The sequence below is a fragment of the Phacochoerus africanus genome, chromosome 12, assembly GCF_016906955.1.
Source record: "Phacochoerus africanus isolate WHEZ1 chromosome 12, ROS_Pafr_v1, whole genome shotgun sequence".
In the NCBI taxonomy this organism is placed as follows: domain Eukaryota; kingdom Metazoa; phylum Chordata; class Mammalia; order Artiodactyla; family Suidae; genus Phacochoerus; species Phacochoerus africanus.
In genome coordinates this window covers 31,126,283-31,144,122 of record NC_062555.1, presented here as the reverse complement: position 1 = coordinate 31,144,122, position 17,840 = coordinate 31,126,283, and the positions used below count along the sequence as shown (strand labels likewise).

Sequence of the window (17,840 nt, the reverse complement as noted above, 5' to 3'; positions counted from 1 at the left end):
CCGTATGCCTGAAATTAACATAACACTGTAGATGAACTACACTTCAATAAAAATAAAGAAAAAAGATGAAGTTCCGGTCATGGCGCAGTGGTTAAGGAATCTGACTAGGAACCATGAGGTTGTAGGTTCGATCCCTGGCCTTGCTCAGTGAGTTAACGATCCAGCATTGCCATGAGCTGTGGTGTAGGTTGCAGACGCGACTCGGATCCCGAGTTGCTGTGGCTCTGGCAGAGGTAGGCGGCTACAGCTCCAATTTGACCCCTAGCCTGGGAACCTCCATATGCCGCGGGAGCAGCCCAAGAAATGGCAAAAAAAAAAAAAAAAAAGAAAGAAAGAAAGAAAAAAGAAAAAAAGTGCCAGAAAACAGTGTGTCCTCCATGAGGTGATGCAGTAAAAGAACCAATAAACTAATCTGGCCTGAAAAATAGAATCTGAATCGGATCAAGCCTCGAAAACTAATTGCCAGTTTCCGGAAAATATGAGCGATAGAGGAGCACACTACAGGACACCACATATAAGCAATCTCCCTTCCTTCCTTCCTCCCTCCTCAGCCTCACTTGCTGAAAGCCCCCAGGGTACCCAAGAAGCCCCTGTCTTGCCTCCTCTGCTAGGGAAGGAAGTATGGAAGGACACTTGTCATAAAGATGGTTCTGAGATCACTAAAAAAGAAGTCCTCCTCTGTGAAGCAGAGACCCCCCAATGCAAGAGCTGGGCAGCTCTCAGGGTTAACGGAAGCCGTCTCCACCGCTGCAGGTGAACTCAGAGACAGGCCAAGAGGAAACGTGGCAACACCTACCCCAGGAAGCTTTAATACAAATGTGAGATAACTGGGGAAAACTGGTTGGTGCAATCCCAGAAGGAAACAACAAAACAACTAAAATGTGTCATTAGAAACAGTATTGCATATTTTGTTTTTTGCAATTAACCACAATCCGTCCTTTTCAACAAGAGGGAAAGGCAACAGGCCTAATTCACCTTTCTCCGTTTTATATGTCCTTTCTCCTTCTGGTCTACTTCCTACCCGCCTCTTTTCCACTCTCCCCATACAAACAGCTTTTCCTCCACTTCTGCCACCCCTTGCACAAAATGTTCTCATTATTCATGTCTCTGTCATAAGGTTGGTGAGCCTCATGTGTGTTCGTTAGGCTACATATTTCACACCGCATTTTCTGGTTTATAGGATGGCTTAGTCTTTGTACACTTCCATTTCATTTTTCTTTTCTTTTTTTTTTCTTTTTTTAGGGCTGCACTCTCGGCATACGGAGGTTCCCAGGCTAGGGGTGGAATCGGAGCTGTAGCTGTCGGCTTACACCACAGCCACAGCAGCGCAGGATCCAAGCCACGTCTGCGACCTACACCACAGCTCAGAGCAACACTGGATCCTTAACCTACGGAGAGAGGCCAGGGATCAAACCTGAAACCTCACGGTTCCTAGTCAGATTCGTTTCTACCACCATGACAGGAACTCCTCATTTTCATTTTTATAGTGTCTTTCAACACAAGTAATCAAAGGACCATAAAATAAATGCAAAGGCAAATATCAGAAGCATATAGCACACATTTGAAAATAATATCTATCATTCATATTTCCCTGTACCTAACCTGACCTCTGCCAAATCTGATAGAATAGTCCTGCTTTTATAAAACTGCGATGAAACCAAAAGTTACGCAGAACCGTATTCATATAAATAAATCTTCCTGCATAAATCACACCTTCTCTATCTTGATTTCTACAGATCTTACATTCTATCTTCAGACTTGGACATAAAGAAAAAAGTATCAGTTTTTTAACATGACTTTAGCATTATCAGGTTAAATTCAAAACTCCACCTTATTTTTTTAATTATGAAATATTACTGTCCTCTATGTGTAGCCCAAGCAATATCTTAAAAAAAAATAAAACTTGGCCTTTGTGACACTGGGAGTGAAGAACCTTCAATTAACCATCATCTTGCACTCTACCTTAATTTACTTGTGCTCCATAATCCGCTTATGTGGTTTCCAATGTAGAGAAGAGGCAGAGGAAACAGCTTCAATTAAAAAAAAAAAAAAAAAAAGGAATATTTGGTTAGAACTCCAATAATATTTTCCTTTTATAGATAAAAACAGCGACATTCATTCCCCATGGGTAAGCAAATGGTTCTGAGTTCCTTTCCTTGCAAGGACTGTGAGTTCTCCAAAATCCAAAATCCAGAACCCAACACTGGTTCCTCTATGGGACCAAAGCAGTTAGGTGGGCAGCGATAATCTAATCTAATCTTTGTACTAGGAGTCAGCAGGGGTGGGGCAGAGAGGGGCAGTGCTGGCTAGAAATGGAAATCTTTTTTTTTATGTCTTTTTAGGGCTGCACCTGCAGCATATGGAGGTTCCCAGGCTAGGGGTCCAATCGGAGCTACAGCCGCCGGCCTACACCACAGCCACAGCAATGCCAGATCCAAGCCGCGTCTGCAACCTACACCACAGCTCACAGCAACACCGATCGTTAACCCACTGAGCGAGGCCAGGGATCAAACCTTCGTCCTCCTGGATGCTAGTGAGATTCGTTTCCGCTGCACCACGATGGAAACTCCAGAAATGGATATCTTGATCTTGCCCAAATTAGTAGACAATTTCCCTAAAAGAAAGCTCTGAAGAGACACCTCTCTGGAGTGGAGACCCCCTGGCTAGGTTGGTGAGTTGAGGATGGGTGTTTACAGTTGTGCATAAGGTTCAGAAGGCCGTTGAAAAGTGTGCAAACTTCTGTTATGCATACATGCACTTTTCTGGACAAAGGCAAAGATTTGTATCTCATTGAAATGTCACGCTGTTGGTGATGCAAAAAGTTGTGTATACTGGTCGCATTACTTTGGAGTTACTTTATTTGTCTTAAAGGCCTAGAATAATTAACTATCTACCAAGATCAAACAAGGACATGCTATAAAATTCAGTTATAATGACTGTTGTACACATATAAATGTAATAAAATTCATTGAGTAATTAAAAAAAAAGGTACCCTATACTTGAATTATGTTTACCGGACTCTGAGCTCCTGAATTATTTTCTGGTTGTTAAGAGAAATAGTGTTCAGAACAGACTGAAGAAAGAGACAAAATATAAGACCTAGTCTTCCAAAAGTAAATATATGTATTTAAATGTGTGTGTGTGTATATATATATATATATATATATATTCATGAGGTCAACGGTTACTTTTGAGAACTTTTTTTTTTTTTGGTCTTTTTAGGGCCACACCCACAGCATATGGAGGTTCCCAAGCTAGGGGTTGAATCGGAGCTGTAGCTGCTGGCCTACACCACAGCTACAGCAGTGCCAGATCCAAGCCATGTCTGCAACCTGCACAACAGCTCACAGCAACGCCGGATCCTTAACCCACTGATCGAGGCCAGGGGTCAAACCTGCATCCTCATGGATGCTAATCAGATTCATTTCTGCTGAGCCACGACCGGGAACTCCAGAACTTTTTAACTGATGTAATATTCCATAGCCATTAAGGTGAGTCCAACATTTCTTTTTCCACTTTAAAAAAAAAAAAATTAAGCATGCAACTCTGATAAGATAGCCTTTGAAAGATTTTTAAATTCTATGGGTCATCTATAAGAAAAGTTCCAGAATTTTATTAGGAAATTTGCTCAAGAAACATAAGCAAGATAATAGATTTGGGACCTTCTCCTTTATTCATCAACACTGTGAGTAAAAAATGCTGCCAGTCAGTAAACAAAGGATGTTGCAGCTGTCAAGCCACTACAGCGCCCCTCCCACAATGAGTCTCGAGGGGACTCAGGATGGAGACAAACGGGCTGCCTGATGCCAAGCCCTCTGCCACCACAGCCACTTGCAATGGTGCACCCTGAGGGGACTCAGCACAGGAACAGGATACTGTTCCTAGACGACTAAGGTGCATATTAAAGAAATGATTTCAATGAGGCCAGACTCTTGCATCTTCCCATATATAGAAAATTGCTAAATCCATTAACTGGAAGTATCTGGTTTTCTTTAATGAACAGTAGTCTTTCGAAGTTCTGACTACTTGGTGTTTGTTGCAAAAACTGCTACATCTTGGCTCCTCCCTAACCTCTTCAGAGTAGTCTCAGAGCTATCTGAAAGGTTGTAACCTGGGCTTAAGTCCTCCGTTTTGTCCAGGAAATAAAACACATTTCTCAAATTTTAGGTTGTGCAATTTTTCCCCCCAGTGGACAACATTCTTTTTTTTTATTTCCCCAATACATTATTTTTTTTCTACTGTACAGCGTGGTTACCCAGTTATACATTCTTTTTTCTCACATTATCATGCTCCATCATAAGTGACTAGACAGAGTTCCCAGTGCTACCCAGCAGGATCTCATTGCTAATCCATTCCAAAGGCAAGAGTCTGCATCTATTAACCCCAAGCTCCCAGTCCATCCCCCCCCCTCCCCCTTGGCAACCACAAGTCTATTCTCCAAGTCCACGATTTTCTTTTCTGTGGAAAGTTTCATTTGTGCCATATATTAGATTCCAGATACAAGTGATATCATATGGTATTTGTCTTTCTCTTTCTGACTTACTTCACTCAGTATGAGAGTCTCTAGTTCCATCCATGTTGCTGCTAATGGCATTATTTTGTTCTTTTTCATGGCTGAGTAGTACTCCACTGTGTATATATACCACTTTTTCCTAATCCAATCATCTGTGGATGGACATTTGGGTTGTTTCCATGTCTTGGCTATTGTGAATAGTGCTGCAATGAACATGCGGGTACATGTGCCAGTGGACAACATTTCTGGTTAACAGCATATAACTGACCCAACAATGACACAGCTGGTAATATTACAGCTTTAGAGGCTGTTAGGTATTGAAAAGAATCAGTTGCCCCTGTTTCCATATATATTCAAAATGAAGGCAATACCGACTTCTAGTTTCTGGTAACCACAGGCTAAATTATTTCTGCTAATTCCCCTTGCTGCAAACCATTTAAAATGCTAGATAAAATAATTTAAAACCTTCATAAAAGCCTGAAAGGACTAGGAAGACAGTGAGGAATTCCTAGGTCAAAAACTAAAGGGAGAACAGAAACCCAGATAGAAACAGCTGAAGCCAGAGGACAGCAGCCATCTTTGAAGTTCCGCCAAAGTTTTTTTGTTCTCCTTTGCAAATAAACAAAAACTTAGAGTTTAAGCAGACCATCAGTAAAGTTAATTCTAAACAAGTTACTTCATTCAGGAGATCCCATTGTGGTTCAGCAGTTAACAAACCTGACTAGTATCCATGAGGACGCAAGTTCGATCCCTAGCCTCGCTCAGTGGGTTAAGGATCTGGTGCTGCTGTGAGCTGTGGTGTAGGTCACAGATGCAGCTTGGATCTGGCATTGCTGTGGCTGTGGTATAGGCTGGAAGCTGCAGCTCCAATTGGACCCCTACTCTGGGAAACTCCATATGCCTTGGGTCAGCCCTAAAAAGAGCAAAAAAAAAAAAGTTACATCTTTCAGGAGGAAAATGGAAAGTGTGAGATCCACAAAAGAAAGAAAAACAAAGGAAGGAGTAAATATATGGATAAATATAAAGGAACACTGGCGGGGGTTTTTTGGTGTGTATTATGAGATCTAGAGCATTAAAGTATTTAGTGGCAAGAGCACATAAACTGGTTGGAGCAGTAAATGGAGGGAAAATCTTTGCATTGTTGAAAGGGAAGATACATTTATTAATCAACTTTATAATTTCATAAATTGTGAATTCTAGGGCAACACTAAAAGAACTGAAACAGAAGAGTTCCACCCTGTACAATTAACCCTTTAATTCACCAGAAAGATATAGCTAATTTAAAATTTTACTCACCTAATAATATAGGTGAGTATATATAAAACAATATATAAAACAAAAATATAAAAAACAAATATATAAAACAAAATATATAAAACAAAAACAAACAAAAAACCTGACAGAAATACCAGGAGAAAGAGACAAATCCACAGTCAGGGATAATGACTGTAATACTATCTCGTTTCTCTCAGACTCTTAGAATGTGACTTTGATACTGCCTTTCATCCAGAGGTAAGGTCTATGTCCCTTCCTCTTAAAATTGGATGGGACTGTTTTGACTAATAGAGTACAGTTGAAAGACAATGTGACTGCTAAGGCTAGACCTCAAAAAGCAGTGCAGTTGACCTTGTCTGCTAAACCCTCGCCCTTGACAACTTAAGCCATCATGCAACCATTCTGACTCCCTTGAGCCTGCCATCTTGTAAGGAAGCCCAAATTAGCCTATGTAACTGACCACATGGAGAGGTCTGAGATTGTGGCAAGAGAGAGATGTGTGACCAACCCCCAGCTGTCCTAACCACCCCTCCCTCATTGTTTCAGCTCTGCCATTGTCTGTCTACAGCTACATGGACACCCTAAGCCAGAACTGCCCGGTTGAGATCTCCCCGATTCCTCAACCACAGTCATGCAATAATTATTATTTTGAGTCATTGAGTTATACAGCAAAAGGTAACTAAAACACAGATAAAAGATATCTAAAAAAAAAAAAAACCCTACAGCAAACAACATACTTAATGATGAAATATTGAAAGCTTTCCTGGAGTTCCTGTTGTGGAAAAGCAGAAACAAATCCGACTGGGAACCATGAGGTTGTGGGTTCGATCCCTGGCCTCGCTCAGTGGGTTAAGGATCTGGCTTAGATCCTCTGTTGGTGTGGCATGGTGTAGGCCAGCAGCTGTAGCTCCGATTTGACCCCTGGCCTGGGAACATCCATATGCCTCGGGTGCAGCCCTAAAAAGCAAAAAAATTTTAAAAAAAAAGCTTTCCCATTGAGGTCAGACAGAAATGGCCAGTATACCATTTCTATCAATATTACACTGGCGGTGCTATGCTATAAAGTAAGGCAAGTAAAAGAAATAAAAGTTAGAACATTGGAAAGAATAAAACAAAACTGTCATTTTTATTAAAGAGGACACGATGGTGAATATAGAAAAATTTTAAAGAAACCAAAATTAAATTATAATTAATATTCCATTAATTTGCAGATAACAAAGACAATATATACAAGAAAGATTAAAATACATACCTCTAACTTTTTAAATAATCTGCTTTTAAAAGATATACGCAATATTTTTTTAAAAAGGGAGGGAATTCCTGTTGTGGCGCAGCAGAAACAAATCTGACTATCCATGAGCAGGTGGGTTCAATGTCTGGCCTCACTCAGTGGGTTAAGGATCCATTGTTGCCATGAGCTGTGGTATAGGTTGCAGATGCGGCTCGGATCTGGCGTTGCTGTCCATGGCTGTGGTATAGGCCGGCAGCTCCAGCTCCAATTCGACCCTGAGCCTGGGAACTTCCATATGCTGCGGGTACGGCCCTAAAAAACCAACAAACAAAAAAAAAGATGTACCTCCAGAAATGTGAGAAAATAAATTTCTGTTAAGCCACCTAGTCTATGGTATTTTGTTCTGGGAGCCTTGGCTGTCAAATACACGTGCACCGAGATCCATCTATCAGGATGTTCCAAACAGCACTTTTTATTTTTCTAGCACCCAGACTAGAAACAACCCCCATTTACTGTAAACAGTAAAACAGATAAATAAATTGTAGTGTATTTACACAATGAAAATAAAAAAAAAATACAGCTACACCCAACAATATGGATGAATCCTACCATCATAATATTAATTGAAAGAAACAAGATACAAAAAATAGAGAGAGTTTAATTCCCTTTACATAATCTCCAAAAATAGGCAAAACTAAACTACATAATTCAGGGATATATACGAATTTAGAAAATTTACAAAGAAAGCAAGAAAATTATTACTACAGGAGTCAAAATAGTGGGTAAGGAGGATTTCATGATTCCTACCTCATGACCTACATAATTACAAGCGTAATTATTTGTTCAACTATACATTCGTGTATGACACCTTTTTCCCGTTGTCTAGATCATATTTCACAATTTTTTTTTTGGCTGCACCCACAGCATACAGAAACTCCTGGGCAAGGGATCAAAGCCGTGACACAGCAGTTACCTGAGCCACAGCAGTGACAATACAGGGTCTTAAACCACTAGGCCACCAGGGTCATGGCTCAGTGGTTAATGAATCTGACTAGGAACCATGAGGTTTCGGGTTCGATCCCTGGCCTTGCTCAGTGGGTTAAGGATCGGCGTTGCCGTGAGCTGTGGTGTAGGTCACAGACGTGGCTCGGATCTGGTGTTGCTGTGGCTGTGGTACAGGCGGTGGCTACAGCTCCAATTGGACCCCTAGCCTGGGAACCTCCATATGCCACAGGAACAGCCCTAGAAAAGGCAAAAAACAAAAAAATAAAAAAATAAATAAAGTGTATAATAATCATAATATATCAATAAACTAAGTGTAAGCATTCTTATGATGATTGGGTTAATATCTTTCCTATAATTCGATATTTTGTTTTTCTCTTTTTGTGGATGTCCCTGATTATGGATGCCTAAGCATGTGATTAATTAGCCTGATGAATAACCCAGAGCTGGATGCCAGCATTTTTTTCCAGGCCTTAAAGACATACCAGGGAACATACCAGGTGAGGTCCTCACCCTCAAGGAACTGCAGTTGGATTTAACCTCCCTAAATCCAAAAATGTCACCATGGTCCATTTAATCCACCTGTCATATAGGATTGCTCTAGGAACTTAATGCCTGGCCTCATGCCTGGCAACCAGCAGCTGTTCAATAAAAGTTAGTTCCACTTCAGAATCCCAGGAAAGAATGGGAGGTCTGTGTTTCTAGTTCCACCATGGAAAAAAAAAAAAAAAGAAAGAAACTACGTATATCAAATTGTATTTATTCTTCATTCCACTCACAGCTTTTATCAATCCAAGCTAAAAACAAAAACTTAAAGCAGGGATCAGCAAACTTGGAGAGCCCAAGAGATAAATCTAGCCCATCTTTCATTTATGTAAATAAAGTTTTATTAGAACACAACTATACCAATTCATTTACATCTACATTTATATCTATAGCTGTTGTATCATCTAATTTCTTGGTGCAGTGGCAGAGCTGAATATTTGCAACAGAGATGGTCTCGACCACAAAGCCTAAGTATTTACCATCTGGCCCTTGACCAAATGAGCTCACCAATTCCTGTTAGAAGGCTTTGCCATTTCAGAAGACACATAGTATTTATTTAATGTCCACTACCAAGCATGCACTTTTACTATTATTATGTTATATGAATGGACAACTGAATGATATAAAATCTTTATGAAGATGTTTCTACCCAGTGCCAGCAGGAAGCACAGTAGGGATAGAAATGGACCTGTGCTCTAAGATCAACTTGTAATTTCTACAGTATTTTTCCATATTCCATCATAGCCATATGTACTTTTCATCACATACCTTTACAGGAATTTTCTTGTCAAAATCAGGGAAGTGAATTATTTTATTTAGCTTGGACACATACAGTATCATTATGGTAACTGCCATCTAAAGAAAAAGGGAGAGGAAAATGTTAGCAAAATACCTGGAAAGACTGCTTGGGGTACAAACACATCATCAAAAGAAAAGAGATTCATCAAAAAGAAGTATATCTGGAGTTCCCTTGTGGTACAGTGAGTTAAGGATCCAGTGTCACTGCAGTGCCTGGGTCACTGCTGTGGCACGGGTTCAATCCCTGGTCCAGGAACTTCCATGTGCGGAAGGCACAGCCAAAAAGCACAAGTATATCTGAAAAATCTATTTTCTAAGGTTCCAAAAAATTATTATTCCTTGAAATATTAAAATTATTTTTCTTGCCACTGTACAGATTACATCAGAACTATAGGCAAAAAGTCAAGTAGACTCACACATACACATGTTATCTCAAGGAACTCAAGGAATGACAACAGAGGGAAAAAGGAACAGTGTCCCCAAAACTGGCCAGAGTGACCACAGTCAGTGAGGCCACTTGTTGACCCTAGACCATTCTTCCCAGGTACTAAGCATATGGTCACCTTTCCCATAACATAAGTGTGTGGGTTGGGAGGGGCAAACTCCACACATAAACATATTTTGTAAAGTCCAATATTTCTATAATACAGAAGACAAATTAAGGAGTTCCCATCATGGCTCAGTGGTTAACGAATCTGACTGGGAACCATGAGGTTTCAGGTTCGATCCCTGGCCTCGCTCAGGGGGTTAAGGATCTGGCGTTGCTGTGAGCTGTGGTGTAGGTCACAGATGCAGCTCAGCTCATGCGTTGCTGTGGCTGTGGTGTAGGCTAGCGGCTACAGCTCTGATTAGACCCCTAGCCTGGGAATCTCCATATGCCGTGGGTTTGGCCCCAGAAAAGGCAAAAAGACAAAACAAAAAACAAAAAGAAATAAACAACAACAACGAAAAAAGATAAATTAAGAGAAAAAAATTTTAAAGGTGTTTCTTTTTCTCTCCAATCTAGCCAGTATTGCAAAAATGTCTCATTTAAAAGATATTAATCTGGAGTACACCATGTATGATGTATATCAGAAATATTCCATAGCATTAAGAAAAAATTTGAATATGATCTTCCTACACAAATTTTAGAATTTACTCACTTTCTCCACATTAGGATGCAAAAATTTAAAGACTCCTTCAACAGGACTATCATCCTAAGCCTTGAGCCTGAGTGTACAAATTTAATACATATGATAGATTCATACAACTCAAGCCCACCCTGAATTAGAATTGAAGTCTTTATATACGACTTACTTTATAACACCTACAGAAATGAACCAACATTTCTGTTTCTTTAAAATATTTATTTGTTTATTTATTGTCTTTTGTCTTTTTAGGGCCGCACCTGCGGCATATGGAGGTTCCCAGGCTAGGGGTCGAATTGGAGCTGTAGCTACTGGCCTACATCACAGCCATAGCAACGCATGAGCTGAGCTGCATCTGCGACCTACACCACAGCTCACAGCAACAAAGGATCCTTAACCCACTGAGCGAGGCCAGGGAGCAAACCCCCATCCTCATGGATACTAGTCCCATTCGTTAACCACTGAGCCACGACGGGAACTCCAAAATATTTATTTAAATATGTTATATTTATTTAAAATATTCTGTAAATCAGACTTTTTTTTCCTTTTTTATAGCTGCACCTGTGGCATAATGGAAATTCCCAGGCTAGGGGTCCAGTCAGAGCCACAGCCCCAGCAACAGAGGATCCCAGCTGCGTATGGGACCTACAGCTGCAGCTTGCAGCAATGCTGGATCCTTAACCCACTGAGTGAGGCCAAGGATCAAACCTGCATCTCCACAGAGACAACATCAAGTCATTAACTCATTGAGCCACAATGGGAACTCTCAGCCTTTTAAAATTAGGTCTTCTGGCTTCTTCCCCCACAAATTACAAATCAGAGAGGCTTCTACCTTGAGTGCAAGCCAGTGAGTTTATCTGCCTTGAGCATTACAAAGGGCACATTACCACATATTTTCGGATCTTTTAAAGTACTTTTTTCTACATATTTTCACACTGATCCATAATGATATATATTTGTTGACCTTAAGGAAATATATTGTTTCCTCATTATTTTTTCTCCCTAAAATGATGTATGAAGAGTAACTTATTAGCAAAACATTTAACCAGAACAATATTTAACCATATAAATTCCAGACTCACAGTTTAAAATTTAGTTAACAAATAATTTTCATAATTTTACGTTTTTCTCCTTATAAACTAAAGGAAAACAAAAAACCTATGGTGCCTGTTATCACTTGTCTACTAGAAATCACCAACATATGATCAAAAAAGTCAACAAGTCACAAATTTATATGAATGGAATATTTCAGTAACAGCCAAATAGGGTTGGTCTGAAAGTTTTTTTCATTTTGTTTGTTTGTTTGTTTGTTTTTGGTTTTTTGGTTTTTTTGTCTTTTCTAGGGCTGCACTCATGGCATATGGAGGTTCCCAGGCTAGGGGTCCAATCAGAGCTGCAGCTGCCTGCCTACACCACAGCCACAGCAATGCCAGGTCAGAGCCTCATCTATGACCCACACCATAGCTCACAGCAACTCTGGATCCTTAACCTACTGAGCGAGGCCAGGGATCGAACCCGCAACCTCATGGTTCCTAGTCGGATTCGTTTCCTCTGCACCATAACGGGAACCCCCTGAAAGTTTATCTACGTTTATCATTACACTTGAGAACAAACATCACAAACTTTAAGAAGGAAACCGTAAATATGGTTTTTTTTGGGGGGGAGACGTAGAGAGTTTCATGAAAATATGAATGTGTTGCCACCATGTACAAATTGAGAGATTTAATGTAAAAATTAGATTTCCTTGATTCCTAGAGGACATCGCCTCATCTCTCCAATCCCTTTCCTCTCAGGCACAGAGGTTTAAACTGTGCACACACATTTGTTACCCAGCTGATCTTGAGGGCTTTCAGTCTGCTGCTCTCTTGCTTTAGAATAATTAAATTGTAGGAGTTCCCATCGTGACTCAGCAGAAACGAATCTGACTAGCATCCATGAGGACAAAGGTTAGATCCCTGGCCTTGCTCAGTGAGTTAAGGATCCGGTGTTGCTGTGAGCTGCAGTGTAGGTTGCAGACTTGGCTTGGATCTGGCATTGCTGTGGCTGTGATGTAGGCTGGCAGCTACAGCTCTAATTGGACCCCTAGCCTGGGAACCTCCATATGCTGCAGGTGCAGCCCCCCAAAAACAAAAACAAAACGAAACAAAACAAAAAAGAAGTTAATTTTTTTTTCACTTACCTGTCCAATTCCAAGAACAATTGGCGATGGGAAACTGCAAAGAATATAGAATAACAAATAATTTTAGCAATTGATAAAAATCTGAAGATATTATGTAACACATAATGCCACGAGGGATTAAAAAGGCCTCTTTAGACTTTTTTTTTTCAGTCTTACTGAAAACATAAAATTTGTTCACTTTTCATTTGTGCATTTCTTTTCCATTTTTCAAACTGATCATTGCTAACACTGGCGAAGTTCTATTGCCCCGTGAGGCAGACTGTCATTGTATTAACAAACAACACAACTGGATATGCAGAAAACCAAAAGTAATCTGGAAATAAATTACTAGAATTAATAAATAACATTAGCAATGTTATTATATACAAGAGGAGCATATGGAAAAATAATTTCTATGTCTATATATAAGCAAGACACAAAGAACATGAAAGAATTTAAAGACATTATTTATAATAGCACCCTCAAAACACCGAATAACACCGACTAGATATTTTATGCTAATAAGGAATTATTTTTACTTTTTTAGGTGTGAAATGATACTGGAGCAGGTTTTTGTTTTTTTTTTAAAGTCCTTGTCTTTTAGAAATACATATTGAAATGCTTAGATGATATATTTTTGATTTGCTTCAAAATAACCCAGGGGAAGATGCTGGGATTGAGAGGAGGAGCAATACAAACATAAGAAAGTTGATAAATCTGGATGATGGCTACATGGAGACTTATTACACTGTTGTTTCTTTTTAAATAATATACCCAGGTACAAAGCTAATAAAAGATTTCAAGAAATACCTCTACATAGAAAACTGTATATATGGAGTTCCCATTGTGGCTCAGCAGTAATGAACCTGACTAGAATCCATGAGGACTAGGGTTCATTCCCTGGCCTGGCTCAGTGGGTTAAGGATCCAGTGTTGCTGTGAGCTGTGGTGTAGGTCACAGAGGGGCTAGATCCTGCATTGCTGTGGCTGTGGTGGAGAGGCTGGCAGCTGCAGCGCCAATTGGACCCCTAGCCTGGGAACTTCCATATGCCACAGGTGCAGCCCTAAAAAGCAAAAAAGAAAAAGAAGAAAGAGAGAGAAAGAGAGGATGGATGGAAGGAAGGAAGGGAGGGAAGGAAACTATATATCAATATTTTAAAATTAAAGAAGTCCTAAATAAAGTTCATGAATGAGAACCAATATTGTATGAATCATTATCCACAAACTGATCTATCACATCAAATTAATCTCTGTAAAAATACCAGCAGGTATTTCGTGGAAACTGACAAGCTGATCCTAAACCTGAATGGAGAGGCAAAAAGCAAATATTATCTAAGGTTATCTGGAAGAAAAACAACGTTGAAGGAATGATTCTACTGGATACTAGGATTCTTGCTAAAGTTACAATAAATGAGAGAGTGTGGTATTTTCACAACGGACCAGAAGAGAGATAGGGACAGATACACACATATAGACACTTGATTCATGACAATGATGATATAATGTTAAGGAAAAGATGGTCTTTCAACAAATGGCATTGGGTAACAGGACAGAATCTTTTTTTTTTTTTTTTTGGTCTTTTTGCTTTTTTTTAGGGCCGCACCTGCAGCATATGGAGGTTCCCAGGCTAGGGGTCTAATCGGAGCTACAGCCACCGGCCTACACCACAGACACTGCAACTCCAGATCCGAGCCACCTCTGCGACCTACACCACTGCTCACAGCAACACCAGATCCTTAACCCACTGAGCGAGGCCAGGGATCGAACCTACATCCTCATGGATGCTAGTCAGATTCGTTAACCACTGAGCCAGGACGGGAACTCCCAGGACAGAATCTTAACTCCTATCTCATACCACACTTAACAAGGCTGCTCATCCTTCCACCAGGCTCACTCATTGTCCAACCCTTCACTGGTTCCCCGCCATTCACTTGGGCTACTAAGAAAGGAGGAATATCACCAAAAAACCACCACCAGCAACAACACCACTTCCACTCTCTATCTGTGTGTCAGAGGGAAACATACCCATTTCACATAGAGTAAGAAGAGAATAAGATACCAACCTGGGAGTTCCCATCATGGCTCAGTGGTAACAAGCAGACTAATATACAAGAGACGCAGGTTCGATTCTAGGCTTTGCTCAGTGGTTAGACGATCTGGCTTTGCTGTGAGCTGTGGTGAAGGTTGCAGATGCAGTTCAGATCTGGCATTGCAGTGTCTGTGGCGTAGGCTGGTGGCTACAGCTCTGATTTGATCCCTAGCCTGGAAACTTCCATATGCCAGAGGATACGGCCCTAAAAAGACAAAAAACAAAACAAACAAACAAACAAAAAACACCAACCTAGAGCTCCAGCTGTGCCTCAGTGGGTGAAGAACCCAACTAGTATCCATGAGGACACAGGTTCGATCCCTGGCCTCACTCAGTGGGTTAAAGATCCGGTGTTGCTGCAAGCTGTGGTGTAGGTCGCAGACGCTGCTCCGATCTGGCGTTGCCATGGCTGTGGTATAGCTGCACTCCAATGCGACCCCTAGCCTGGGAACTTCCATATGCCGCAAGTGTGGCCCTAAGAAATAAAAAATTTAGAAAACCAACTTAGATTTTCAGAGAAAACCAAATGAATGTCTGGACAGTACCACCATGAGAATAAAATGAACTCCAGTGGATGTTGGATGTGCCGCCCAGACACCCCCTTCTGGAAGCACTCACATCCCCAGTTGCTCAGGAGCATCCTCAGCGGAAGAAAGCTGCCTTAACAGTAGCATCTCCCTTCCCTGAGGGCAGCCTGTGTTCCAAGCACTGATCTGTGCAGGGGTCTGAAGGCCAGGGCCCCTCATCCCAATTCAGGACAACTCTAGAGCCCTTCCTGCTCCATGCCCTGGGCTCAGGCTTTGTTGTGACCGCAGTGCAGCACAGCTTCTCCCTGTGCCTCTTCCTGCCTCCCTCACTCCCCATCCTAGAGGAGTGGATTCCCAGAGCAGCGCTCCCCAAGACACTTCCCCTGCATCTGCGAGTCTCCCTCCCTCGGGCTGGGGGTGGGGGTGGGATACAACCCACAACATCAAGCAAAATAATAAGACCACAACATAAATAGTAAAACAGCAATAAGAGGCTTCAGAAGGAAGACAGGGACCTTGGCCTAGACTCAGAGAATGCAACACAGGGAGCAAAGGCACTCTTTGTGATTGCTCCAGCTACAGAACACCTTAGCAAGAAATCTTGCTCTATAGCACAGGGAACTATATCTAGTCACTTGTGATGGAACATGATGGAGGATAATGTAGGAAAAACATATATATATATATATATATATGTATATATATATGTATATATGTTTAACTGGGTCACTTTGCTGTACAGCAGAAATTGACAGAACATTGTAAATCAACTATAATTTAAAAAATGAAAAAAAAGATGATAGCAATACCATAGAACACCACAATAAGAAAATAGCAATAACACACGAGCTCACAAGTGACATCAAGCAATCAAATAAGGTGAAAAGGGAGACTACTGATCTACGGAAACCAAAAGAGCATCGAAATGACATAACCGCCACATGAGTAATTTAGACACAAGGCAGAACTAAATGGCCATTGCTGAAAATTGAATTGCCAAGATGAGGTCATCACAGTGAACACACAGGAAAAAGACAAACTCTCAGAGATAAACAGATATAGAAGATAGATAGACACCGCCATGGAGGGCGAATGGTTGTGCCCAGTTTAAAGAACTCAATAAAGAGAGAGAGTAATTCAAACATAAAAGGCACATTCGTCTCCTTGACATGAGGAAAATAAGGAAATAAACTCTCCAGACCTAAAAGCACATTTGTTACCAAAAAAAAAAATAAAGTCTGCCAAGAATGTTCAACATGATTCATATAGCAGCCATGAACTCTCCATAAAAATAGTACCACACACTGGAATCCAGCAATTAGGAGTCAGATCATAATGAACTCTGGAATGGAGACATGGTGATAAGATGGTGCTGTTTACTGCACCCATTGCAAGAAGAACAGATTCAAACAAGTGTAGGATTATCATTACACAAAAGGATGCTACGATTTATTTTTTTATTATTTTATTTTATTTTATTTTTGTCTTTTTGCCTTTTCCAGGGCTGCTCCTGCAGCCTATGGAGGTTCCCAGGCTAGGGGGTCTAATCAGAGCTGTAGCCGCTGGCCTACACCAGCTGGAGCCACAACAATGCAGGATCCGAGGCACGTCTGCAACCTACACCACAGCTGACAGCAACGCCGGATCCTTAACTCACTGAGCAAGGCCAGGGATCGAACCCACAACCTCATGGTTCCCAGTCCAATTCATTAACCACTGAGCCACGATGGGAACTCCAGGATGCTACACTTTAAGAGAAGCCATGGAAAGAAGGGGAGACGGAAGAAGCGGGCAAGTGTCATCATTCAGAAGCACACAGGTCATACATACAACCAGAAATTAAAGAAATATATATTTCAAAGTCAACAATTCTTTTCACTGAACATTCATTTCTCTTTTCTCCAATTTGGTTAAAACTAAATTTCATATGAATATGCAACTTGCAGTCCTCACCTCAAGTAAGCCTCCAGGCAGCCAGTCTGACTAATAAAGGGCCAAATCTCATATGATACAAGTTGAACTCAAGTTCAACCCTGTCAACAGGGTCAGGTTACAGTCTTGCCAAAGACTGTTTAACCTGAATGTAACCAAGCCTTTACATTTAAGTTTCAGTTAAAAAACAGACCGTGGGAGTTCCCATTGTGGCTTAGTGGAAACAAACCCGACTAGTATCTATGAAGATGCAGGTTCGATCCCTGGCCCCACTCAGAGGGTTAAGGATCCAGCGTTGGCACCAGCTGCTGTGTAGGTTGCAGATGCAGCTCGGATCCCGCGTTGTCGTTGCCATGGCTGTGGCACGACCTGGCAGCTGTAGCTCTGATTCAATCCCTAGCCTGGGAACTTCCATATGCCGCACCTGTAGCAAGAAAGAAAAAGAAAGAAAGAGAGAGAGAGGGAGGGAGGGAGGGAAAACTAAAAAACAGTAAGTTGAGACTTCAAAAAATAAATCACACAACTCATAATGTGGGAGATTTTACAACACATCTGCTCCAGGCTTTTCAAAAATCAGTATCGGGGGAAGAAATGGGATGGGTGACTTTTCTAGATTAAACTAAAACATAACTGTACGCCTTAG

At 41.0% G+C, this 17,840-nt stretch overlaps 1 protein-coding gene across 12 annotated transcripts in view; it reads right to left on the bottom strand.

Moving 5' to 3' along the window:
* Nucleotides 1-17,840, bottom strand: part of SLC35D2 (solute carrier family 35 member D2) — a 57,624-nt gene that overhangs the window by 32,115 nt on the left and 7,669 nt on the right. For 9 of the 12 annotated variants that reach the window (XR_007131182.1, XR_007131183.1, XM_047754812.1 and 6 more), the window contains exons 2-3: nt 9,336-9,422; nt 1,963-2,030 (exon numbers count right to left, since the gene is read on the bottom strand). Coding sequence is in view for 10 of the 12 variants with exons in the window: in XM_047754812.1 (XP_047610768.1) it covers nt 1,963-2,030; nt 9,336-9,422 (155 nt within the window). In the remaining 2 variants the exon portion in view is untranslated. Of the gene's footprint in view, nt 1-1,962; nt 2,031-9,335; nt 9,423-12,671; nt 12,706-17,840 lie in introns of all 12 variants that reach the window. The other 3 variants (XM_047754806.1, XM_047754810.1, XM_047754811.1) reach the window with 1 other exon arrangement.